General features: G+C 34.6%; 5 protein-coding genes across 6 annotated transcripts; all 5 read left to right on the top strand.

Annotated features, from left to right (window-relative positions):
* The first annotated feature begins 4,244 nt into the window (after positions 1–4,244).
* LOC123210352 (beta-carotene isomerase D27, chloroplastic) lies at positions 4,245–6,142 on the top strand. 2 transcript variants are annotated; one of them, XM_044628646.1, is made up of 6 exons: positions 4,245–4,803; positions 5,017–5,109; positions 5,200–5,261; positions 5,397–5,503; positions 5,662–5,781; positions 5,865–6,142. In XM_044628646.1, the coding sequence occupies exons 1-6, from the start codon at positions 4,423–4,425 to the stop codon at positions 5,912–5,914; spliced, it is 813 nt and encodes a 270-aa protein (XP_044484581.1). In that variant the 5' UTR covers positions 4,245–4,422; the 3' UTR covers positions 5,915–6,142. The 2 variants fall into 2 exon arrangements, with proteins under 2 accessions (XP_044484581.1, XP_044484582.1); XM_044628647.1 differs by having other exon boundaries at positions 4,249–4,803; positions 5,686–5,781.
* Positions 6,143–8,089: 1,947 nt separating this feature from the next.
* LOC123210351 (endoglucanase 1-like) lies at positions 8,090–10,596 on the top strand. The gene is made up of 7 exons (XM_044628645.1): positions 8,090–8,410; positions 8,492–8,701; positions 8,904–9,104; positions 9,206–9,298; positions 9,388–9,549; positions 9,639–9,750; positions 9,837–10,596. Exons 1-7 carry the CDS (start codon positions 8,186–8,188, stop codon positions 10,331–10,333), a joined length of 1,500 nt encoding a protein of 499 aa, XP_044484580.1. The 5' UTR covers positions 8,090–8,185; the 3' UTR covers positions 10,334–10,596.
* Positions 10,597–10,828: 232 nt separating this feature from the next.
* LOC123212062 (protein CANDIDATE G-PROTEIN COUPLED RECEPTOR 7-like) lies at positions 10,829–12,462 on the top strand. Its single transcript, XM_044631097.1, has one exon. It carries the CDS (start codon positions 10,946–10,948, stop codon positions 12,254–12,256), a length of 1,311 nt encoding a protein of 436 aa, XP_044487032.1. The 5' UTR covers positions 10,829–10,945; the 3' UTR covers positions 12,257–12,462.
* A 2,532-nt stretch (positions 12,463–14,994) lies between these two features.
* LOC123210805 (protein BRANCHLESS TRICHOME) lies at positions 14,995–16,838 on the top strand. The gene has a single exon (XM_044629292.1). The coding sequence runs from the start codon at positions 15,619–15,621 to the stop codon at positions 16,603–16,605; it is 987 nt and encodes a 328-aa protein (XP_044485227.1). The 5' UTR covers positions 14,995–15,618; the 3' UTR covers positions 16,606–16,838.
* Positions 16,839–18,595: 1,757 nt separating this feature from the next.
* Positions 18,596–21,070, top strand: LOC123210925 (growth-regulating factor 8-like). The gene is made up of 4 exons (XM_044629425.1): positions 18,596–19,206; positions 19,337–19,516; positions 19,695–20,022; positions 20,228–21,070. The coding sequence occupies exons 1-4, from the start codon at positions 18,852–18,854 to the stop codon at positions 20,910–20,912; spliced, it is 1,548 nt and encodes a 515-aa protein (XP_044485360.1). The 5' UTR covers positions 18,596–18,851; the 3' UTR covers positions 20,913–21,070.
* Positions 21,071–21,087: the final 17 nt, after the last annotated feature.

Below are 21,087 nucleotides of genomic sequence, written 5' to 3'. Positions count from 1 at the left end.
TTTTTAAGTCAAATTTGAATTAGTTCGTCATTTTCAAACTAACTTTTTTATATTCAAATTAAATTAAAACTAAACCTTGTTCAATCTTGTTTGAATGAATCACTATTAAAAAGAAGTGATTTTATGACCATGAGTAAACTAACTTTTTTCCTGGAACTTTAGAGATAGATATGGTTATATCCTGTAAAACAAGTTGAACAAGTAGATTCAACCGAGATGTCATCATATTGTTTACATGCTCTGTTAACTTTTACATTCAACAAAGATCTTCCCTACTTGACTCAAGCGAGCATCTGGATAAAAGTCTATTGAACAAGTAGTTTATAGGGAAATTGAAATTTTTAGCACTTTTTTATTCCGTGTATACAAAATTGCCACCTATCCTAAAGCTTTCACAAATATACCACAACAGTACCCACCTTCCCCAAAATACCCCTCTTCAATCTTTCATGCATAAATTCTCTCTCCTCTTCTCTGCAACTATTTTTTCTCTTCTTCCTCTTCTTCCAAAGTTATAAAGAAATCACTCTCTCTTCTCCCTCATCTCCAAAAACAAAAGCAACAAATTACTTTGAAGAATTCTTCAGATTAAGAATTCTTCAAAGTAAGAATTTAAAAAAAAAAAGATCAACCCACAAAAAAACTCAACTACATCCATTTTATATCCTAGAAAAAATAACCATCAAAGAAGATCATTTAGTAAGATTTAACTGGAAAAAAAATTAACATTTAAGGATTAAAACTGAAAAAAAAAATTGTGATTAACCGAAAAAAAAACAAACATAGGCGTGAAATTCTGAAAATTATTCTTGTGCTGTACATATAAGGAATATATTATATTATTAATAATTATATATTTTATATATATATAAAAGGGTTGGCGAACTCGCCAACCCTTGGCGACGCCAAGGGTTGGCGAACTCGCCAACCCTTGGCGACGCCAAGGGTTGGCGATTCCGCCAACCATTTATATTAATATATATATAATATATTATTATATTAATTTTTTATATTATTATATAATATATTATAATATTATTATATTATAATATATATAAAGGGTTGGTGGACGCCAACCCTTTATATTAATATATAAAATATATTATATTATAATATTTTATATTTTATATATTATTATATTAAAATATTAATTTTATATATTATTATAATATATTATATAATATTATATTATACATAATATATTATAATATATAATTATATAATATAATTATAATATTCTAATTAAAAATATAATATAAATAATATATTATATTATATATAATATATTATATAATTATAATATATTATATTAATATATAATATAATTATATATATATATAATTAAGTAATTATATATATATATATATAAATAATGGGTTGGCGGAATCGCCAACCCCTGGCGTACGCCAAGGGTTGGCGATTCCGCCAACCCTGGCAACAATATATATATAATATTATATATATTATTAAATATATATAATATTATATATTATAATATGCAATTACTAATATTATAATAATATAATATATTATTTTATTATAATATTAATATAATATTATAATAAAATAATATATTATAATAAAATATATAATTATAATAATATAAATAATATATTATATTATATAAATAATATATTAATATAATAATATATAAAACATATTTTATATATAATATTAATATATTAATAGATAATATTAATATTATAATATTAAAAATAAAAAAAAAAGGTAGTACGCCAACCCTTGGCGCCAAAAGGGTTGGCGTCCATTTTTAATTTATATTAATAATATAATATTATAATATATAATATATTATAATATTAATATTAATATAATATAATTATTATATTTTATATTATATATTATAATATATTATATAATATATATAAATAAAATATTAAAATTATATATTATAATATATTATATATAATATTATAATATGAGCAATACTATGTGTACCCATTTTGGGTACACAAATGTATACACACTCATATGTGTCATCATGTGATTGGTTATTGTGTTATTCTTAATTCAAAATCATCCAATCACATGATGACACATATAAATGTGTACATATTTGTGTATCCAAAGTGGGTACACATAGTTTTATTGTTATAATATATATGAATACATATTATAATATTATATTATAATATATTTATATATAGTATTCATATATATATATATATATATATATATATATATATATATATATATATATATATGTAAAAGGAGTTTGGGTTGGCGATAAGGGAAATTAGTCTGTAACATTAATGAGGGTGGGCCCACCCTTTATAAAGTAAAGCAAGTGAGGTGGAAAATGTTGACATAATAATTCTCAAAATTTCTAATTTCCCACATCAATAAAAATTGACCTAAAATCAAATTGACAAAAAAAATTCTTAGGATATTATTGAAATGCTGCTGGGATTCCTTCCTCATATTATAGAGATTCTCTGCATGGATCACTTCAGGAGCATCAATCATTTAATTTTATTATTATAATTATTATATTATAATATTATTTATATTATAATATAATAATTATATATTTTATTATAATATATTATTTTATTATAATATTATATTAATATTATAATAAAATAATATATTATATTATTATAATATTAGTAATTGCATATTATAATATATAATATTATATATATTTAATAATATATATAATATTATATATATATTGTTGCCAGGGTTGGCGGAATCGCCAACCCTTGGCGTACGCCAGGGGTTGGCGATTCCGCCAACCCATTATTTATATATATATATATATATATAATTACTTAATTATATATATATAATTATATTATATATTAATATAATATATTATAATATATAATTATAATTATATAATATATTATATATAATATAATATATTATTTATATTATATTTTTAATTAGAATATTATAATTATATTATATAATTATATATTATAATATATTATGTATAATATAATATTATATAATATATTATAATAATATATAAAATTAATATTTTAATATAATAATATATAAAATATATAATATTATAATATAATATATTATATATATTAATATAAAGGGTTGCCGGCCACCAACCCTTTATATATATTATAATATAATAATATTATAATATATTATATAATAATATAAAAAATTAATATAATAATATATTATATATATATTAATATAAATGGTTGGCGGAATCGCCAACCCTTGGCGACGCCAAGGGTTGGCGATTTCGCCAACCCTTTTATATATATATAAAATATATAATTATTAATAATATAATATATTTTAATATTATTATAATATTATAATAAAATAATATATTATATATATTATTATATATAATAATATAATATAATATATATTATTATAATATTATAATATATTCCTTATATGTACAACACAAGAATAATTTCTAGAATTTCACGCCTACGTTTGTTTTTTTTTTCGGTTAATCACAATTTTTTTTTCAGTTTTAATCCTTAAATGTTAATTTTTTTTCCAGTTAAATCTTATTAAATGATCTTCTTTGATGGTTATTTTTTCCAGGATATAAAATAGATGTAGTTGAGTTTTTTTGTGGGTTGATCTTTTTTTTTTTAAATTCTTACTTTGAAGAATTCTTAATCTGAAGAATTCTTCAAAGTAATTTGTTGCTTTTGTTTTTTGAGATGAGGGAGAAGAGAGAGTGATTTCTTTATAACTTTGGAAGAAGAGGAAGAAGAGAAAAAATAGTTGCAGAGAAGAGGAGAGAGAATTTATGCATGAAAGATTGAAGAGGGGTATTTTGGGGAAGGTGGGTACTGTTGTGGTATATTTGTGAAAGCTTTAGGATAGGTGACAATTTTGTATACACGAAATAAAAAAGTGCTAAAAATTTCAATTTCCCTAGTTTATATATCTCAATAGATGAAAGTTACAACAGTAAGAAGGTTAAAATGGGGCCACGTGCCCTTAGACCAGCTCCTTCAGCATTCATCACATCTACTAAATTGCGAAAATTCAGTCGTGGCATATATTATAACCTCAGTTTCTTCAGATCATCTTTCATACGCATGGATTTGATAGTCAACTTCAAGCTCGGAATTCCTCTATTACCCTGATAAAACCTCAAAATGTTCAATGCATATGACATTAGAGCCTGGAATGACTTAAAGTTAGGCAGGTTACTTCAGTAATTCAATAAGTAATAGGAGCCAATAAATAAATTACGAGGGAAATAATCTCTTCTCAGTAATGTATGTATGGCCATAATTTTGCCAAGCAGAAGCAAAGCAAAACTCCACCAAACAGCTGCTCTTCACCTTTTTTATTCTTTTCCTGGTGCGGATCTCAAAATCAAGGCTGCCACTTACCTGATTTGCTTCCCAAGTTTGAGTTTTCACTCTCATTTGGACTAAAAAAAGAAAATATAACAAATTCATGGCGGTTTTAAGCCTCCAAGTAGTTCAGCTTCCTTCTCCTCAACATCATCTGTTATTAAAAAGACAACGAACTGGAAGCTTTATCCGTTGTGGCATTGCTGAGCCGTCCGGGGAGCCAGCTCCCTTAGGACAGAAAACAAAGTACAATGATGGGTTCTTTGAGAAGGCCTTTATGACATTATTTGCACGCAAGATGGAGAAGTTTGCAGCTCCAGTGAAATCTGGGACGGAATTTAAGAAAAAGGGTTGGTTTGATTATGACTACGAGAGTTTTGTGGATGTTTCAAAGAGAGTAATGCAAGGAAGGTCAAGAATGCAGCAACAAGAAGTGGTTAGGGAAGTGCTCTTGTCCATGCTCCCTCCAGGTGCGCCAGCTCAGGTGGATAATGAGAATTCTTGTTTCTTAATACTTCATTTATTTTTTATCAATGTTTTCTCCATAATGAAATTGCTTCAGCTCATATAGGATTTTAGCAAATATGGGGAGGGGCTTTAATTACTTGAAAGGCTCATCATTGAATCACATACTATGTAATCTGGAAATGGTTCAATTTGCTGCATGTTTGATTACAATTAGTAGTTGTTTCTTCAGTTCAGAAAATTATTTCCACCAACAAAGTGGGCTGCAGAATTCAATGCTGCATTGACAGTGCCTTTCTTCCACTGGTTAGTTGGACCTTCTGAGGTAAGACCATAATTTGTACCTGCATTACTATATGTATGGGAAGAAAGAAACTAAATTGGTTGGCACAATATATACGAATGGATTCAATAGGTTGTGGAAGTTGAGGTAAACGGAGAGAAGCAAAGAAGTGGAGTTTTTATAAAGAAGTGCAGGTACAAACTCTTTGGTCTATCTCTTAACTATGAAATTGAAGCATTTATTTAGTTGTTTCATTCTCAAGTTTTTTCTAGTTGCAGCAATCAACTGAAACATTAATTGTAATTTCTGACAAATTATTTCCCATCAAGGTACCTGGAGAATAGTGGTTGTGTTGGAATGTGTGTAAATATGTGCAAGATTCCTACTCAAGATTTCTTCACCAATGAATTTGGTCTTCCCTTGACCATGATTCCCAGTATGAAGTCTCATTCTCTTGGTTTCTTTATGCTGCCCATTTTATGCCTAACTGTAACTGCTTTAGTAATAAATTGTTCATGAAGTTTTGCACACAAGAAATTACTTGATTCTGCTCAAATAATAATCTGAAAAATGATCTACTCAAAATATATATAGAATTCCGATTGTATTTATCTGCAGATTTTGAAGATATGAGTTGTGAAATGGTATATGGCCAAGCTCCTCCCCCATTTGAAGAGGATCCAGTATCCACCCAGCCCTGTTTTGCAGACATATGTAAGACTGAGACTTCTATTATATCATGAACAAACTGTTAATTTCTTTCATTTCTTGGTTTCTAACTTTCACATCATCTGCAGGTTCAATGGCAAACCCCAACTCCCCTGTTTGTCATAAATTGCAAGGTTGAGGATTTTTACTTCCTACAGTTCAATTTGTAACTGGAAATGGAAATACATAAATTATTTTATGTCATATGCTGATATGCACCTCCAAGGTCTATTTGCCTTGGCCATATACACAGTATACAAGATAGGTTATCTTTAAAGTTCCAAAGTTCAGGCATAATTACTACATTTTTTTTCTTTCATTTTGTAAATTTCAAAACAAATTAATATAGGCTGCTCTATAAGGACTATGAAACTTGTTTTTGTGAAAATGGAAGAGAAAGAACTCTTTGATTAGTACTAACATAACTTGACCAAAAATATGCATGATAGTTAATTCTCCTACTATTTCCCTATTATTGATGCTTGTTATTTGACGTACGAGTAGAATGAGTGCTTGACCTTGTTTGTTCAATCATCTTGAAGAAGATATAGTGTTATTCAAAATGGTTGTTTACATGAGTAAATCTGCATGTACAGACAGTAGATACTAATGAGTATGGGTTACCACTTAAAGCTTGTTAAAAGAGAGAAATGCAGAAACAAGCAATTTAAAATGAACCTATGGTTTTTGAAGCTGAATCCATGGATCAATGATTATAGATCGAAGTAGAGTCACTAAGCGATCCCCGTTTGTCAATGCTTTTGGATGGCATAGGCATTTAACAGCAATGGTTGAGCAAGCAAACCTCTCTTCTTGTAATGGCCTCAGCAATTTCTTACCACATTTATCTAAACCTTGTTGCGTGATATTTACCAGAAAAATATGTGGTAGATTCCTCAATGCAGTAGATTGTGTGTGCCTATAAGTGCATATGTTTCCAGAAGCATTGATTAACCCAACATATTCATAGAGTATTGATCACATGGGTTTCTACTTTAGACCGGGTGTTACTTAAGAAGTTTGATATAGAGATATAAACAGTTGTATTCTGTGTTAGGAGTAGAGTGATCAAATTCACAATTACTGTACTAAATAAGTCAAGGTTTTACAAGTGTATCAAAGGTTCGAACTTAAACTTTTACTTTGAAAGTTCTAGTACTTCACCAGTTTTACTACCCTTTGGAATTGTTGAGCAAAAAATTTGATAATGAGATATGTGGAAAATTGGAAAACAATCAGCCCCTTCTATTGTTGATATGTAGAAAATCAGCAGACTAGTTTTGGCTCCCCTGTAGCAAAGAATATTCTCATCAGATATGAAATATGCGGGTTCGTGTTTCTATGATGGAGTGGACATACAATAATTGGAAACCTGCAAAGAAATATGTCAGAATTAACTTTGTAGCAATTTTGGCACCCGCCCTGATTGGGTTTGTTGCTTTGAATGCATATTATAACGACAATAGAAGCTATATTATCTCGAGAAAGCCCTCCAATCGTTGCAGATAATTTGCACAAGTAAAACAATTTTATCTTCCATCAAAGAAAGACTAGTAGAACTCATCATGGTACAATTTGATTATACAATACAAGATCAATTAGCTGATTTTAAGGGGAAATCAATGCTATTATTCTTTATTTCTTGTCAAAATCAGTAAGAATGTGGCCAATAAATTTCTATTGTATATACAGTTGTCTCTGGAAAGTCCAAGAGAAGTTCCAAAAATCAAGCCGCATTAATACGCAGAAGATGATGCTTTCTTTTACGAAATGCTGATTCATGTGCAACACAGTTCCAAATTTTAACTAACAAAACTGTTCATGCAACTTGATAACTGCAAAATCTCAGATTTTCTCCGATGTAACCTTTAGAGACTCATGTGATTCGTCTTTGTAGGCCGTGACTTTGTTGCTACAGACAAATTTAAGTTTATGCACAATTCAACACCAGTAATCACGGCATCCAAAGTTCAAATCCCCTAATTTTCTCACTTGATTTCTGCGTCTTATTTTATATGTCAAACTTGTACCAGACTTCACGAAAAATACCAGTGACTACTGAGGATTTACACTGTAGTCCTGTCTTTATTATCTTTAAAGCACGACTTTAATGCTCCTAATCTTACGCTATGGATAAAATTTGAATATTTTTCTCACTACAAACGTCCGAATTTATCAGCTGATCTCGTGAACACCATGACTCTTTCTTTCTCTTTAGTCTCAACGACCAACGACTATCCATCTTAATTCCTGCCCTTTTTTTTTTTTTTCTATAAATTGCTTCACCACCTCAACATTTTCCAACCCATCAGCCTCACTGATCTCATTAGCTAGCGCTGCTGCTTAGTAGTAGTGTTGTAGTATTCAACTATAATATCTGATTTTGTGGAAGTTGCCAAGAGGGAAGAAAATGGCTCCTTCCTCCACTACTACATTTCCATCAACAATGCTGATTCTTAGCTTAACTCTCGTTTCACTTAGCTTAGTTTCCTCTGCTTTTACCTTTCAGGATTATTCTGATGCTCTTGAAAAGTCCATCCTTTTTTTTGAGGGACAGCGATCTGGCAAATTGCCGTCTAACCAGCGGCTCACATGGAGGGGAAATTCCGGGCTCTCTGACGGTTCCTCTTACCATGTATAACGTTGTTAATTATATTATGGTTCATAATGCTTCAGTGATTTGACAATTAATATGATACTAAACGTTGAATTTCAGGTGGACCTAGTGGGTGGGTATTATGATGCAGGCGATAACGTAAAGTTTGGCCTGCCTTTGGCTTTTACAACTACACTACTGTCCTGGAGTGTGATTGAATTTGGTAGCTTAATGAAGAACCAGGTTGATTATGCCAAAACTGCCATCCGTTGGAGCACGGATTATCTTTTAAAGGCAGCTACTGCTACTCCTGGCACCTTATACGTCCAAGTAAGCCAAACTTTAACATATTCTGAGATGCATACAAGCCCACATAAAGAATAACAAACTTTGCATGGATTCATATTGATGTCTCATTCAGCACATTTAAAGGGTGTCATTGTAGAATAGCACATGTAGAATGACTTATGAAGCATGCAGATGATAGAAAACGTTAAGAAAATAGTTTGGTTTCCTGCTGTTCATGCTACAGGTAGGAGATCCAAATAAGGATCACCGTTGCTGGGAGAGACCCGAAGACATGGACACGCCACGAAATGTGTACAAAGTCTCCACTCAGAACCCAGGGTCTGATGTAGCAGCAGAGACGGCCGCAGCACTAGCTGCAGCTTCTCTTGTTTTTAAAGATTCCGATCCTTCTTACTCCTCCAGATTGCTTAAAACCGCCATGAAGGTAATATCCATGCATCAAAAACAGCCTAATGTTTCCAAGATAAATCTTCTTTTTTTTCCCCAACAATTCTGTTTACAAGAATCTGGATTGTTTTGGTGCAGGTATTCGATTTTGCAGACAAGTACAGAGGATCTTATAGTGACTCCCTTAACTCAGTGGTTTGCCCATTTTACTGCTCTTACTCTGGATACCAAGTAAGACACATCAGATGGCTCTTGCCTAATATATATATATCAAGTCAATCATCATCATCACTGTCACTGACCCCAATTCTGTAAATTAGGACGAGCTTCTCTGGGGTGCATCATGGCTACATAGAGCTTCACAGAACAGTTCATACTTGTCTTACATCGAATCCAATGGCCAAACATTGGGAGCAAACGACGATGACTACTCTTTTAGTTGGGACGACAAACGAGCAGGAACCAAGGTCCTTCTTTCCAAGGTTTATTCTAAAACTCAATTCCTGATCATGTCCCTTGTGCAATATTTCAAAATTGAACAGAAGCTTATTTAAGCTGTGTTATTTCACAGGCGTTCTTAGAAGAAAACACACAAGCATTTCAATCATACAAAGCTCACTCGGACAGCTACATATGCTCTTTAATTCCAGGATCATCTAGTTTCCAAGCTCAATATACACCAGGTCAACGATACAATCCCATTGCCTCTGTTTTTCAACTAATATGTAACCACTTCATTCTTAATTATAATGGTGAATTACATTTACAGGAGGACTTCTGTACAAAGCAAGTGAGAGCAATTTGCAGTATGTTACTTCCACATCTTTGCTCCTCTTAACATACGCCAAGTATCTTAAATCAAATGGAGGGTCTGTCACATGCGGGACTTCAACTGTAACAGCAGGAAATCTTATAACACTAGCGAAGAAGCAGGTGGACTACATTTTAGGTGATAATCCAGCAAAAATGTCTTACATGGTGGGGTTTGGACCGAAGTTTCCACAGCATGTTCATCACAGAGGCTCATCTCTACCCTCAATTCATGCACATCCTGATCACATTGATTGCAACGATGGGTTTCAGTACCTCTACTCTTCCTCATCCAATCCTAATACCCTCGTTGGTGCCATATTAGGTGGTCCTGATAATAAAGACAATTTCTCTGATGATCGTAATAACTATCAGCAATCTGAACCTGCTACTTATATCAATGCACCGTTTGTGGGTGCCCTTGCTTTTTTCTCATCCCAAACTGCCACAAATTAAATATATCTCTGTAGTCTCTTTCTTGAGGATTGGCATTAAAGGGTAGTTATAAAAGTAAAACTGGATCTATAATGATTCCGGGTATGCTCGAAATCTGTAAGATTGTTTGAGCAAGTCATAATTTACTTGTCTTTATGTAAGTTATATGTATAATTAGTTTTTGGTTTTTTGTTTTGGGCTATATTTTATCCGGATGAGTTTGAACAAAACTTAATTCAAAATCGCTACTGAGACTTGAATTTGATTTATTTTATGAGAATGAATTCAATTCTGGATCTGAATACGGCTTATTCAAACTCAAATTTAAAATTGGGTAACTCAATCGATTCAGCCCAATTTTTCTTCATGCAGCTTTGGGCCTGTCTCATTCATGAAGGTCCACCCCGTGGTCCAAACGTCAAAAGAAGCCCATTTCACAAACTTCAAATCTCTGCTTCCTCGTGGCATAATCGTAGAAACTGTTTTAATGAGCCCCAATTTCGTAATTAAATCTTTGCCTGCTCCCTCTGGTCTGGTCAATCCAAAATAAACGGCCAAGTGAAAGACCCAAGGAGACTGGAGGCAATATCTCATCTGTATTTTCTCTCGCTCAGCAAGTTCTTCTCAGATCTAATGGCTTTCCCTAAATCCTTTCTCTTCTTCTCGTTTCTATTCTTTTTGTTCTCACTTTCTTTTGCTGAAATCCGTTTTACAGAGATCCGATCCGACGCCCGCCCGATTATCGCTTTTGATGAGTTTGGTTTCGCCCACCGGGGCCGCCTTGAGCTCAACGTTTCTAAGATCACACTCTCCGATCGTAATCCTGATCTTGACTTCTCAAAAGTCGGATTCTTCCTCTGCACGCGTGACTCTTGGCTCCACGTGCTCCAACAGCTCGAAGATGGGGAGGTCACCTGCGCACTTCAATCAAATCTCATTAAGCCCGTCTTCACCTTCGATAAACTCAACGGAAAATCCGAATTTTCCACTCTCTTTGTTGAAAGTGATTCCGATCAGTACTCGCTTGTTTTTGCTAATTGTCTCCAACAAGTCAAGGTCTCCATGGACGTTCATTCGGCCATGTACAATCTCGAAGGAAGATCAAACAATCGTGATTATCTCTCCGCCGGAGAAACGGTTCTCCCTAGGGTTTATTTCCTCTTTTCATTAATCTATTTCGTTCTCGCCGGACTCTGGATCCACGTTCTTTACAAAAAACGACAAACCGTTTTCAGGATCCACTTCTTCATGCTGGCCGTCGTGATTATGAAGGCGTTGAATTTACTTTGTGAAGCCGAAGATAAATCGTACATTAAACGCACCGGTAGCGCACATGGTTGGGACATTTTGTTTTATATTTTCAGCTTTTTTAAAGGTATCATGCTCTTCACGTTAATCGTGTTGATCGGTACTGGGTGGTCGTTTTTGAAACCGTATTTACAGGATAAAGAAAAGAAGGTTTTGATGATTGTGATCCCACTTCAGGTGGTTGCCAATATTGCCCAGGTTGTTATTGATGAAACGGGGCCATATGGTCAGGATTGGATTACGTGGAAGCAAGTGTTCTTGCTCGTAGATGTTGTGTGTTGCTGTGCCGTATTGTTCCCAATTGTTTGGTCGATCAAGAATTTGAGGGAGGCTGCTAGGACAGACGGCAAGGCTGCCGTTAATTTGATGAAGCTTACCTTGTTTAGGCATTATTATATTGTGGTTATCTGTTACATCTACTTTACCCGTGTGGTGGTTTACGCTCTTGAGACTATAACTTCTTATAAGTACCTGTGGACGAGTGTGGTGGCAGGAGAGTTGGCCACACTGGCGTTTTATGTGTTCACCGGTTATAAGTTTAAGCCAGAGGCACATAACCCATACTTTGTAATTGATGAAGAAGAAGAGGAAGCTGCAGCTGAGGCTTTGAAGCTTGAGGAGGAGTTTGAATTGTAATCGGGCTGATTTGATTTCGAGACTTGAGGTAGAATCATACCTACTCATGTCCTTTCTGTCTTTTTGTAATTTTGAGTAACTATAGCAGGTAATTTCATAGAACTTTGATGTATGTTGTGAATGTCATAGTACCTGTAAGTACTGATACGTGATTATTTGGGGTCACTACTGAAGCACTGGTTGTGTTTCAATTTGTTCTTCATTAAGTTAATGAGCTCATGATGTGATAGTATATCATTCTGCGATGCAAAATCTAGGCATTTCATACTCTTCAAAAGAAAGTATGGTGCCTCACGATATCATAATTAAGCAAATGCATGTTAAAAATGGACATTCGTGACAGTTACTATACCCCTACTGTTAGGTGTGTCACATTGTTGTTGCCCTTAGTGACTGATCAATACTTGCTTTTTGGGTGAAGGGATAATTTTCTCTTAAAATGTTTTATTTATATTCTCATGTTGTGTTGGATGGATTAGCTTTAATTGGGGGTGAGTACTTTGAGAATGAGATCAAGTCATGGTATTCATAAAATATGCAAGCTAGTTATTATCAAAACAAAACAAAAAAAAAAATGCTCCCACTGCAAATTTTTGCTTGCCTATGACAGGGAAGCTCGGAACATTGAAATAGTTGACTTCCAGCTATCTGGCTTTTACAACTAAGTGGCAAAGCTTAGCCAAAAGGTGATATATAGTACATGTAGTGTCTGTCTTATGGTTGTGACTATTTACATCATTCCATGGCCTAGAATAAATGTAGGACTCTGCACTTGAAGTTTAAATATCACTTCAATTGAAACATGATGCTAATTTTATGACTGCAGATCACCTTTTTGTAAACTTAAATCTTTGTTGTGACGTTAAGGTCAGTTTCATACTTATTGTATTCCCAGATGATTCAATATTTTGCTCTCAAGTCAGATCTCATGTTCTAGATTATTATTAACTGAATTCTCTTTCCTTTTTAATGAGGAGATAAATTGAACTTGCATATGGTGGTAAGAATTTCTTTATAGTCATTAACATGTGTTTTAGGTTATAGACTTCAATAGTTGGATTGACAGGTTAACATAGATAGCCGGGTGGTGGTTGTAATGGTAGGTCTGATGTTTAAAATAATTAAATCTTGCCAAGCCACATATCAGTGTCTGTTGATGCAACTGAACTCGTTTACCATTTTATTTTCAACGACCTTAGAACATTGCCAACCGAGGTAATCATATTTGAAATGTCGTTTGGCTGGTATTGTGACTTGTATGTGAGCTCAGTATGAAATGTCCTCCCTCTTTCGCATTGTTATTAAGCGCTCCATTGTAATTGTTTTAAGAATATACATAATTATGGAATCTGGCTGGGTCAGTTTTTTTTTTTTTTTTGTCTGTCTGTCTGGGTTCGCTTGGGTCTTTAAAATTGAAGTAGAAAACTATTCAGGGATGGTAAAAATGCAATTGCCACTGAGTGTTCTTAACCTTAAGCGGAAATTGGCTAATGCTTTTAGATCGACATCTTCAAATCAGGTGTGATCTTAATGAAAGTTTTGATGGTAACTTGGATAGGGTGGTGTGAAGAAGATGGGAGAAACAATCGATTAGGAATGAGAACAATAGATAACCCGACATTGTCGTAATTATTGCTTTAATACTGTGAATGTATGGCTGTGACAAGATTAAAAAAAAAAAAAAAAAAAGAACCGCGGGTAAAATAATTGGTAAGTTGTCAAATTTCAAAGTGTGGTGAAGAGGACTTAGGTCTAACATCACAACTTAAAAGTGTACTCTAAAACTAATCTCCTTGGGATTTATTGGTTTAACGGTTGGACTCCAAGAATGATGTATAACTAATGAAATAGACTGCTAAAATCTCTTTGTTATATCAATGGATGTGTGAATGAATAGGCTAGCAATGAAGAAGATGCTCATTTCATAGTTTATTATTGCGTAAATGAATATTGATTTGGACATCGGGCCGCTGTTGGGTTCAATTCTAAAAGGAAGGGGTCCAACAGTTAGGCCATGTATATAGGTAGTTGAGATTTGTGAAATAGTTGGTATTAAAGCCAGTTGTAGTAATTGGGGACCCCTTGCAGCCCAAAATGTTCCTCATAATCATAGTTCACTTGTACTAAACCTATCTTCAATTCCCTCCCCTGTCCTCACATATTCAACATTTTGGTCTCTCTCTCTCTCATTTGGGTCTTGGAGAACAGAGATGATAGCATAAATTTCAGAAAAAAATCGAAAGATAATCAGTCCATTTCTAGCCCAAAAGAGATGCCCTTTTTTCTATTTTCTTGTCTAGGATTGTGATTATGCGTGTGAACATGCACCTATTGCATAAAAGCATGACAATAATAATAGTTGTAAACAGAAGGATGCCACTTTTGTTCAACAAGATTTGACTTATGAGCTACTCTCATCCTCATTCAGCAGTGAAATGAAAGGATGTCTCTGCTAATGTCCATTTCTTATACATAGATAGACATGGTGTTTAACAGTAATCGGAAAATTACTAGTATTGTCAAATTGCGTGGACCCTGTGAAAGATAAAAAGGAGACATCCATGTGGAACCTGAAGAAATGTTGTTGAAAGTTGGGGGAGGACCCCATGATCTGATGCTTATAGTGTCCTTTTCCATTTGTTAACTTTTTTTTATTTTTAACAGGACTCCACACATTTAAGTAATATTCCAACTTTAATCAAGTATTTGTCTAGTGAAATTCCTGTGAAGCTAAGGGCACTCTAACCGATCTCTTGTTAATTTTCAGTTCCAGAGAAGAAAAGTTTCCAGCCAACCAGGGCTCCCATTTCAGAGAAGAGGTGGAAGTTACAAAGGTTATAGATTGGGCTAGATTTGAGTTAAGCCTAACCCAAACATAGGTTAGTTGAAGCTCGACTCAAATTCCTACCGTGAGAGGATTGATAGTTTGGTTATCAACAGAAAAACTATATCCAAGAAGGATCTATTTAGTCCCATAGTATAACTTAGACATTTGTCCCTTGAATAATTTATCACTTTGACCAATTTACTCTAAATCCGGCCGGTTATTTGGGCCACTGCTTATTTATCAGTCTAGGAGTAGGAGATTGACTAGTTAGGAGACAGAGAAAGATGGAGATGGATCAAAGATAGATTTGGAAGGCAAGAGAAAGATGGTTTTAATTGAGATGACGTGCATGTGATGTTATCTTTCTTTACAATCCACATCCTCAAAGCAAAGTTCCAGGATAAACGGGCCTACCTCAATTGCTTTCTGGACAGGGAAATCAACATTAAGAAAGAAAAGAAAGAAAGCAAAAGGCTAAACAAACAGAAAAGCTCACATTAAAAAGAAGGGAAGAAGAAGATATACGAAGGAGGTGATGATGATGATCACTAGCCCTGAGAATTCCACAAATGAAAATATTTCTCAAGAATCCATCAGCACTACCACTTGCCCCAGCTGGAAACTTTACGAGAATCCATTTTATAATTCACAGCGCCCTCCAAATCAGCATAAAAAACAAAACCAACAAAGCTACAAGCATATTCACAATCTACACCTTCCTCTCTCAGCTCGTAAGATCGCAGCTTCTTTCTGGGATCTAACCTTGTTCAAGCCAATCATGGAAACTGAGCTGGATATTGCACGAGCACAAATAATTGAATTGAAAGCTGAGCTTGATTACGAACGGAAGGCACGTAAGAAGGTTGAGTCATTGAATAAGAGACTGGCTAAAGAACTGGCTGAAGAGAGAAGAGGAAGAGAAGCAACGGAAAGAGCGTGTGAAGAGCTTGCTAGAGAGATTTCATCTGATAAAGAAGAGATAGATCGCATGAAGAGAGATATGGAGGAAGAAAGAAAGATGCTGAGAATGGCTGAGGTGTTAAGAGAAGAAAGAGTTCAAATGAAGCTCACGGAGGCCAGGATGCTCTTGGAAGAAAAGTTAATTGAATTGGAGGAAATTAAAAGTGGTAAAATTCCAGGACTCAATAAAAGAGCTTCAAGTAGTTCTGGTAACCTTTCAGGGAAAATTTCCGGGTTCGTTTTGGGCGAGAAATGTATAGATGATACTGACCCAAGAGACTCAACAAGATTAAGTTTGGATTCAAGTGAAAAGTTGTCTTGCAATATTGATAATGTTGGTTGTGTTTCATCCATGGCAATCCAGAGAAGAACTTCATCAGAAGCTGAGAATCCACATATAAAGCGAGGGATTAAAGGGTTTGTTGAATTTCCTAGAGTGGTTAGAGCAATTGGATCCAAAAGTAGACATTGGGGAAAAAAACTGGAATGTCAAAAGGCTCAGCTAAGAATTCTACTTAAACAAAGGAGTCCAATCCGATCCAATGATCTTATTTTGAGTTAAAAAGGAGATCATCAGTAATGTTGTTCAGAATTGCCTTCTATTCTATGTCTTCATTAATTTTGTTCTTTCTTTACATGTTATCTTTTTCATATTTTTCTTATTCATCCTTGATGTTATTACTCAGTACCCCAAAATCCATTGTTCCTGGAAGCTTTAATGAAGTAAATATATCTTGGCTGTAATTGTAAAGACATTATGATAACATATTTGATTGAGTTTATTATTAATTTGTATCTTACAGACTTTGGTATGATAACATATTTGATTGAGTTTATTATTAATTTGTATCTCACAAACTTTGGAAGTAAGAAATGTGCTTCTTAGATCTGTTGAAACGCTCGTAAGCTTCTCAGCAAATAGGCTGTGGATCTGGACTTTGGATAAACATGTTTATTGAACAGCTCAGAGAATCCAGTTGGTATCCTTATTTAATGAAGTCGCTTTACTTTCCAACTCTCACATGATGTGATTTATATATAGGGGTGGTTTTATAATTTGAGGCACAATCTCGGTGATTAGTGTCATTACACTCTTCTGGCATTCGTGCACAAAAAAAGTGGGCTTTTACCTTCTGGATTCCTAGCCAATCGCACCATTCTCTGGCAAAGACACGCGGTCTTGACAGTAAAGGAAATCATCAATCTTTTATCATTTCTACTTGGCCAAAGGACTATTTCCCAACCAAAGTAACTTATTTTTCCAAGTTTTTTTTTTTAACTTTAAAAATTTTATTTATCCACCCGTGAGTTGTTAAAATTAACTAAATTCATTAATTATATCAATCTCCCCTCCTCTTCCAAACCCTAAAAACTAACAATTTTTCTTAATCCAAATTTTTAAAAACGGTATTTTTCTCTCTAGGGTTTTCAATTTTCGAAAACGACTCTTCTTCGTCGACGATGATATCCAAAAGAATCACTAGAAGGAGGCTGCATCGAAGAGGAAGAGACGTCACCTGAAGATCGTCGAAGAGGAATAAACATCGTCAAAAAATTGAATTTGAAAATTTGAAAACCCTAGGGGGGGAAATGTTATTTTTGAAAATTTACGTTAAGAGAAATTATTAATTTTTAGGGTTTATGAGAGAAAAATATAATCAAATTTAAGTTTGTTTTTAATAATACAGATAAAATGACGATTTTATCTTTAAAACTGTTAATTTTAACTATTTATGAGTGGATAAATGAAATTTTTAAAGTTAACGAAAAAAAGCTTGAACAAACAGTATACTTTAGGAGGGAAATAATCCTTTGGCCTTTCTACTAAACTATATATATATATATATATATATATATATATATATATATATATATCCATAATCCCTCCCATACTTCATCTATATGAAGCCCCCCCACAATTCTCCCATTAGGCAAGAAGAAGCTTGTTGATGTAATGTCAGTCTCACTCTCAGTCTCGCTCTCACCCTCGCTCAGTCTCGCTCTCTTTTCTACTTGAGCTTTCAACTGCCCAAATTGGCTTCAACTAGGTTTAGGTTATAGCTATCCATCTAGGATGCTACATTAATATTGCTTGAAGTCTCCATCAGAATTAATGCAGTAATTCGTCCAGACTCCAAGTGAAATACTTATTTAAGACCTAACACAAGAGGAGCCCATTATTCAATTAGTTGCTGCATCACATCCATTAAACTTGGTCCCCCACACACTCACACGAATCCCAAGTGGCCTCTCCAATCTTCATCACCATCTTCTTCAACATTTACTTAACGGAAATGGTAAATATTTTTGGACAGAGACCGTCAGTCAACTGAGTCAAACTTAACCACCATGGTCAATCAATTGATAATTTTGCTGAGATACAAGTGAAGACATGTTAATTAATGTTATGGTCCAATCAAATGAAGCGGTGAGTTGATTTACTTCGTCCATGCACACTTGACGTGAAGAAATGAACGTTAAAAATCAAGTCTTCTGTCTCTGTCTCTGTCTCTATCTCCCTGTGAGTTGTCAGTATTTTTGTAAGGGAGAGTGGTGCGGAGAGATGTAGTTTTGTCTTTATTCTACAAGAGGTGCGAATGTTGGAAGCCTAGGAAGCAGAGGCTAAACTCATGGCTCCAAATGGCGGCACCGCTAGTTACATCCATTCCACATAATCCATTTTACCTAAAATCAAACACTAAGAAAATAGAGAGCGAGTTGTGAGATTTTAGAACACGTTTTTATTTTTTTGAAAATATTTTCATTGTTGATGGGAAAGTTAAAAGTTGTTGTCTTTTGAGGAAATAAATGGGAACAAGAAGTGAGTTTGTGGGTAGAAAGAAAGGAGTAGTTAGAGAGTGTGGGTCTGGATTGAGGATGCAAGGAAAGCAAAGTGATGGAAGTAAGAGATTGATGGTGTTTGATGCTGATGATAATAATAAGTTCTTATCTTCTTCTTCTGGTGCTTCCTGTTGTGTGAGCTCTGTTACTAATGGTGGTTTTGTGGGTGGTGATGGTATTGGTGGGCCCTTGTTTTGTAATACAAGCAACCAGGTTGCTTGTATGAGCGATATATACGATGTTGTCGGTGTTGCCTCTGCTTCTGGATCTGATACTAATACTGCAACTGCACTAATTCTGCCCAAATCTCCAAATTCCTCAGGTAAAGTTAACGTCTTTTTGTGTGTATGTTAAGTTCTACCACTAAATCTATTTATTACATTTCTAAGTTGAAGAATGATTGTAGTAAAGGCGTGAATTTAAAGCTGATTTAATGCCATTCTCTGCAACAGTGGGAGGAATGGCAGCAGCTTCTGTGAATGTGAGGTTACCTTTTACTGCTGCTCAGCTGCAAGAACTTGAGAGGCAGACCATGGTTTTCAAGTACATGATGGCTTCAATACCTGTCCCTCGTGAACTTCTCTTCCCTATTACCAAAACCCCATCAACTCTTCCTTCTTCACACTCCAATAGTAATTTCTCTTTCTTTTATGGCCTTTTCATGTTATTGCTGATGTTGTTCACATTCTCATCCTAAACAATTTTTAATTCTGATGGGTCCTTGCCTTGATATCGTCAAAGATGATCAATTTATTGTTTATTAGCTAGTATTTTGATGAGCTTTACTGAACACTAATGGGTTTAATTTAGTGGTACGACGTCCAATGGAGCTGGGGGCTATGAGCCAGAATAGCTCGGACCCAGAGCCATGGAGGTGTAGAAGAACAGATGGGAAGAAATGGAGGTGCTCTAGAGACGTGATTCCTGATCAGAAGTACTGTGAACGACATTCTCACAAGAGCCGTCCCCGTTCAAGAAAGCCTGTGGAATTGCCAGCCCATCAGATGAACAAGAACGATCATGTTGTCACTCACTCTCTTAATCTTGCGTCAAGTTCCCCTAACAGGCCTTATCAAACGTCTCATTTTCTTAACCAGACCATGGGCTATTCTGCATTATCCAGTGATCAACAACCAAGGTAAATTGGGGATTCCAAGGCTCTCCCTGCTCTGAATCTGGACACAATAAATATATCCACCATACTTGAAATTAATTTAATGCTACTATCGCCTTCCTTAGTTCTTATCCACTGTCTATTGTGAATGTTATGACATGGGCCTTTTTGTTTGTCTTTTATAGTTTATTGTGAAATAACTGTTCCAACTTTTTGTTTACCTGTGAAGGTGCTTGGAATGGTTCATGAAAGGTGAGACCATTCCTGTTGCTAATAATTCCAACCAAGAATGCCAGCAAATGCTGCAATCCAAATTAGAATCCAAGAGAGACAGCACCAGTGGTTATGGAGAACACTCGTTCAACTCCAATTCATACATTAATTTTGGTGGTGGTGACAATAGTGTGCTGCAAGCTCAGGGGCTAATTGGCCAGTACAACCAGTTTCTTAGCCCCAAATTGGTCTCCCATCAGACCCAAACACAACAGATCACTAGACACTTCATTGATGCATGGTCTATTGGAGACGGAAGTACGGGGAATGCCGACGGAATCAGCAACAGGAGTTTTCTTTCGTGTAATGAGAAGCTGCCGCAATCTTCGCTTACATTATCAATGTATGGAGGAAGTGAAATTAGTGAAAGAAATGAAAATGTTGTAATGAGTACTCTTGGTAACTCAGGCGCAGAAACAGAAAATATTGGAATTTCTAGACCCCACTGGATGAACTATATTTCAGGGACGGGTTCGACACCTGGAGGACCATTGGCTGAAGCATTGTGCCTCGGCATTGCGAGTAGTGCAAAATCAGATTCGAATGAAGCATCCCCACATGCTTGCAGCATTAGCACCACTACCAGCAGCAGCAAAAGCTCATGTGGAGATGGTGGCCGCCCAGGGACCCAGTTTAATTAAGGCAATATGGGTCGTCTCTCGTCAGACTTCTGCTTTAAGCTCATTGTGTATGTATTAGTGAACTGGTTAATATCGACCAAGACAAGTTGAACTGGATTGGTTGGACCAGAGCTAACAACAAATTCTATAAAAAAAAATTCTTGAACTTTGTTATTTTAGTGGTTGGTTGTTTAGT

Source organism: Mangifera indica, chromosome 3 (genome assembly GCF_011075055.1).
Source record: "Mangifera indica cultivar Alphonso chromosome 3, CATAS_Mindica_2.1, whole genome shotgun sequence".
Lineage (NCBI taxonomy): Eukaryota > Viridiplantae > Streptophyta > Magnoliopsida > Sapindales > Anacardiaceae > Mangifera > Mangifera indica.
The sequence above is the reverse complement of the archived record's forward strand: the minus strand, read 5'-3'. Positions and strand labels throughout refer to the sequence as shown.

Coding starts and splice junctions, on each gene's coding strand:
- LOC123210925 (XM_044629425.1), top strand. CDS start 18,852: ATGGGAACAAGAAGTGAGTTTGTGGGTAGAAAGAAAGGAGTAGTTAGA. Junction 19,207..19,336: donor CAAATCTCCAAATTCCTCAG/GTAAAGTTAACG, acceptor TCTCTGCAACAG/TGGGAGGAATGGCAGCAGCT. Junction 19,517..19,694: donor TCCTTCTTCACACTCCAATA/GTAATTTCTCTT, acceptor GGTTTAATTTAG/TGGTACGACGTCCAATGGAG.
- LOC123210352 (XM_044628646.1), top strand. CDS start 4,423: ATGGCGGTTTTAAGCCTCCAAGTAGTTCAGCTTCCTTCTCCTCAACAT. Junction 5,110..5,199: donor GGTTAGTTGGACCTTCTGAG/GTAAGACCATAA, acceptor TGGATTCAATAG/GTTGTGGAAGTTGAGGTAAA. Junction 5,782..5,864: donor GCCCTGTTTTGCAGACATAT/GTAAGACTGAGA, acceptor CATCATCTGCAG/GTTCAATGGCAAACCCCAAC.
- LOC123210351 (XM_044628645.1), top strand. CDS start 8,186: ATGGCTCCTTCCTCCACTACTACATTTCCATCAACAATGCTGATTCTT. Junction 8,411..8,491: donor CTGACGGTTCCTCTTACCAT/GTATAACGTTGT, acceptor GTTGAATTTCAG/GTGGACCTAGTGGGTGGGTA. Junction 9,299..9,387: donor GCTCTTACTCTGGATACCAA/GTAAGACACATC, acceptor TCTGTAAATTAG/GACGAGCTTCTCTGGGGTGC.
- LOC123212062 (XM_044631097.1), top strand. CDS start 10,946: ATGGCTTTCCCTAAATCCTTTCTCTTCTTCTCGTTTCTATTCTTTTTG.
- LOC123210805 (XM_044629292.1), top strand. CDS start 15,619: ATGATGATGATCACTAGCCCTGAGAATTCCACAAATGAAAATATTTCT.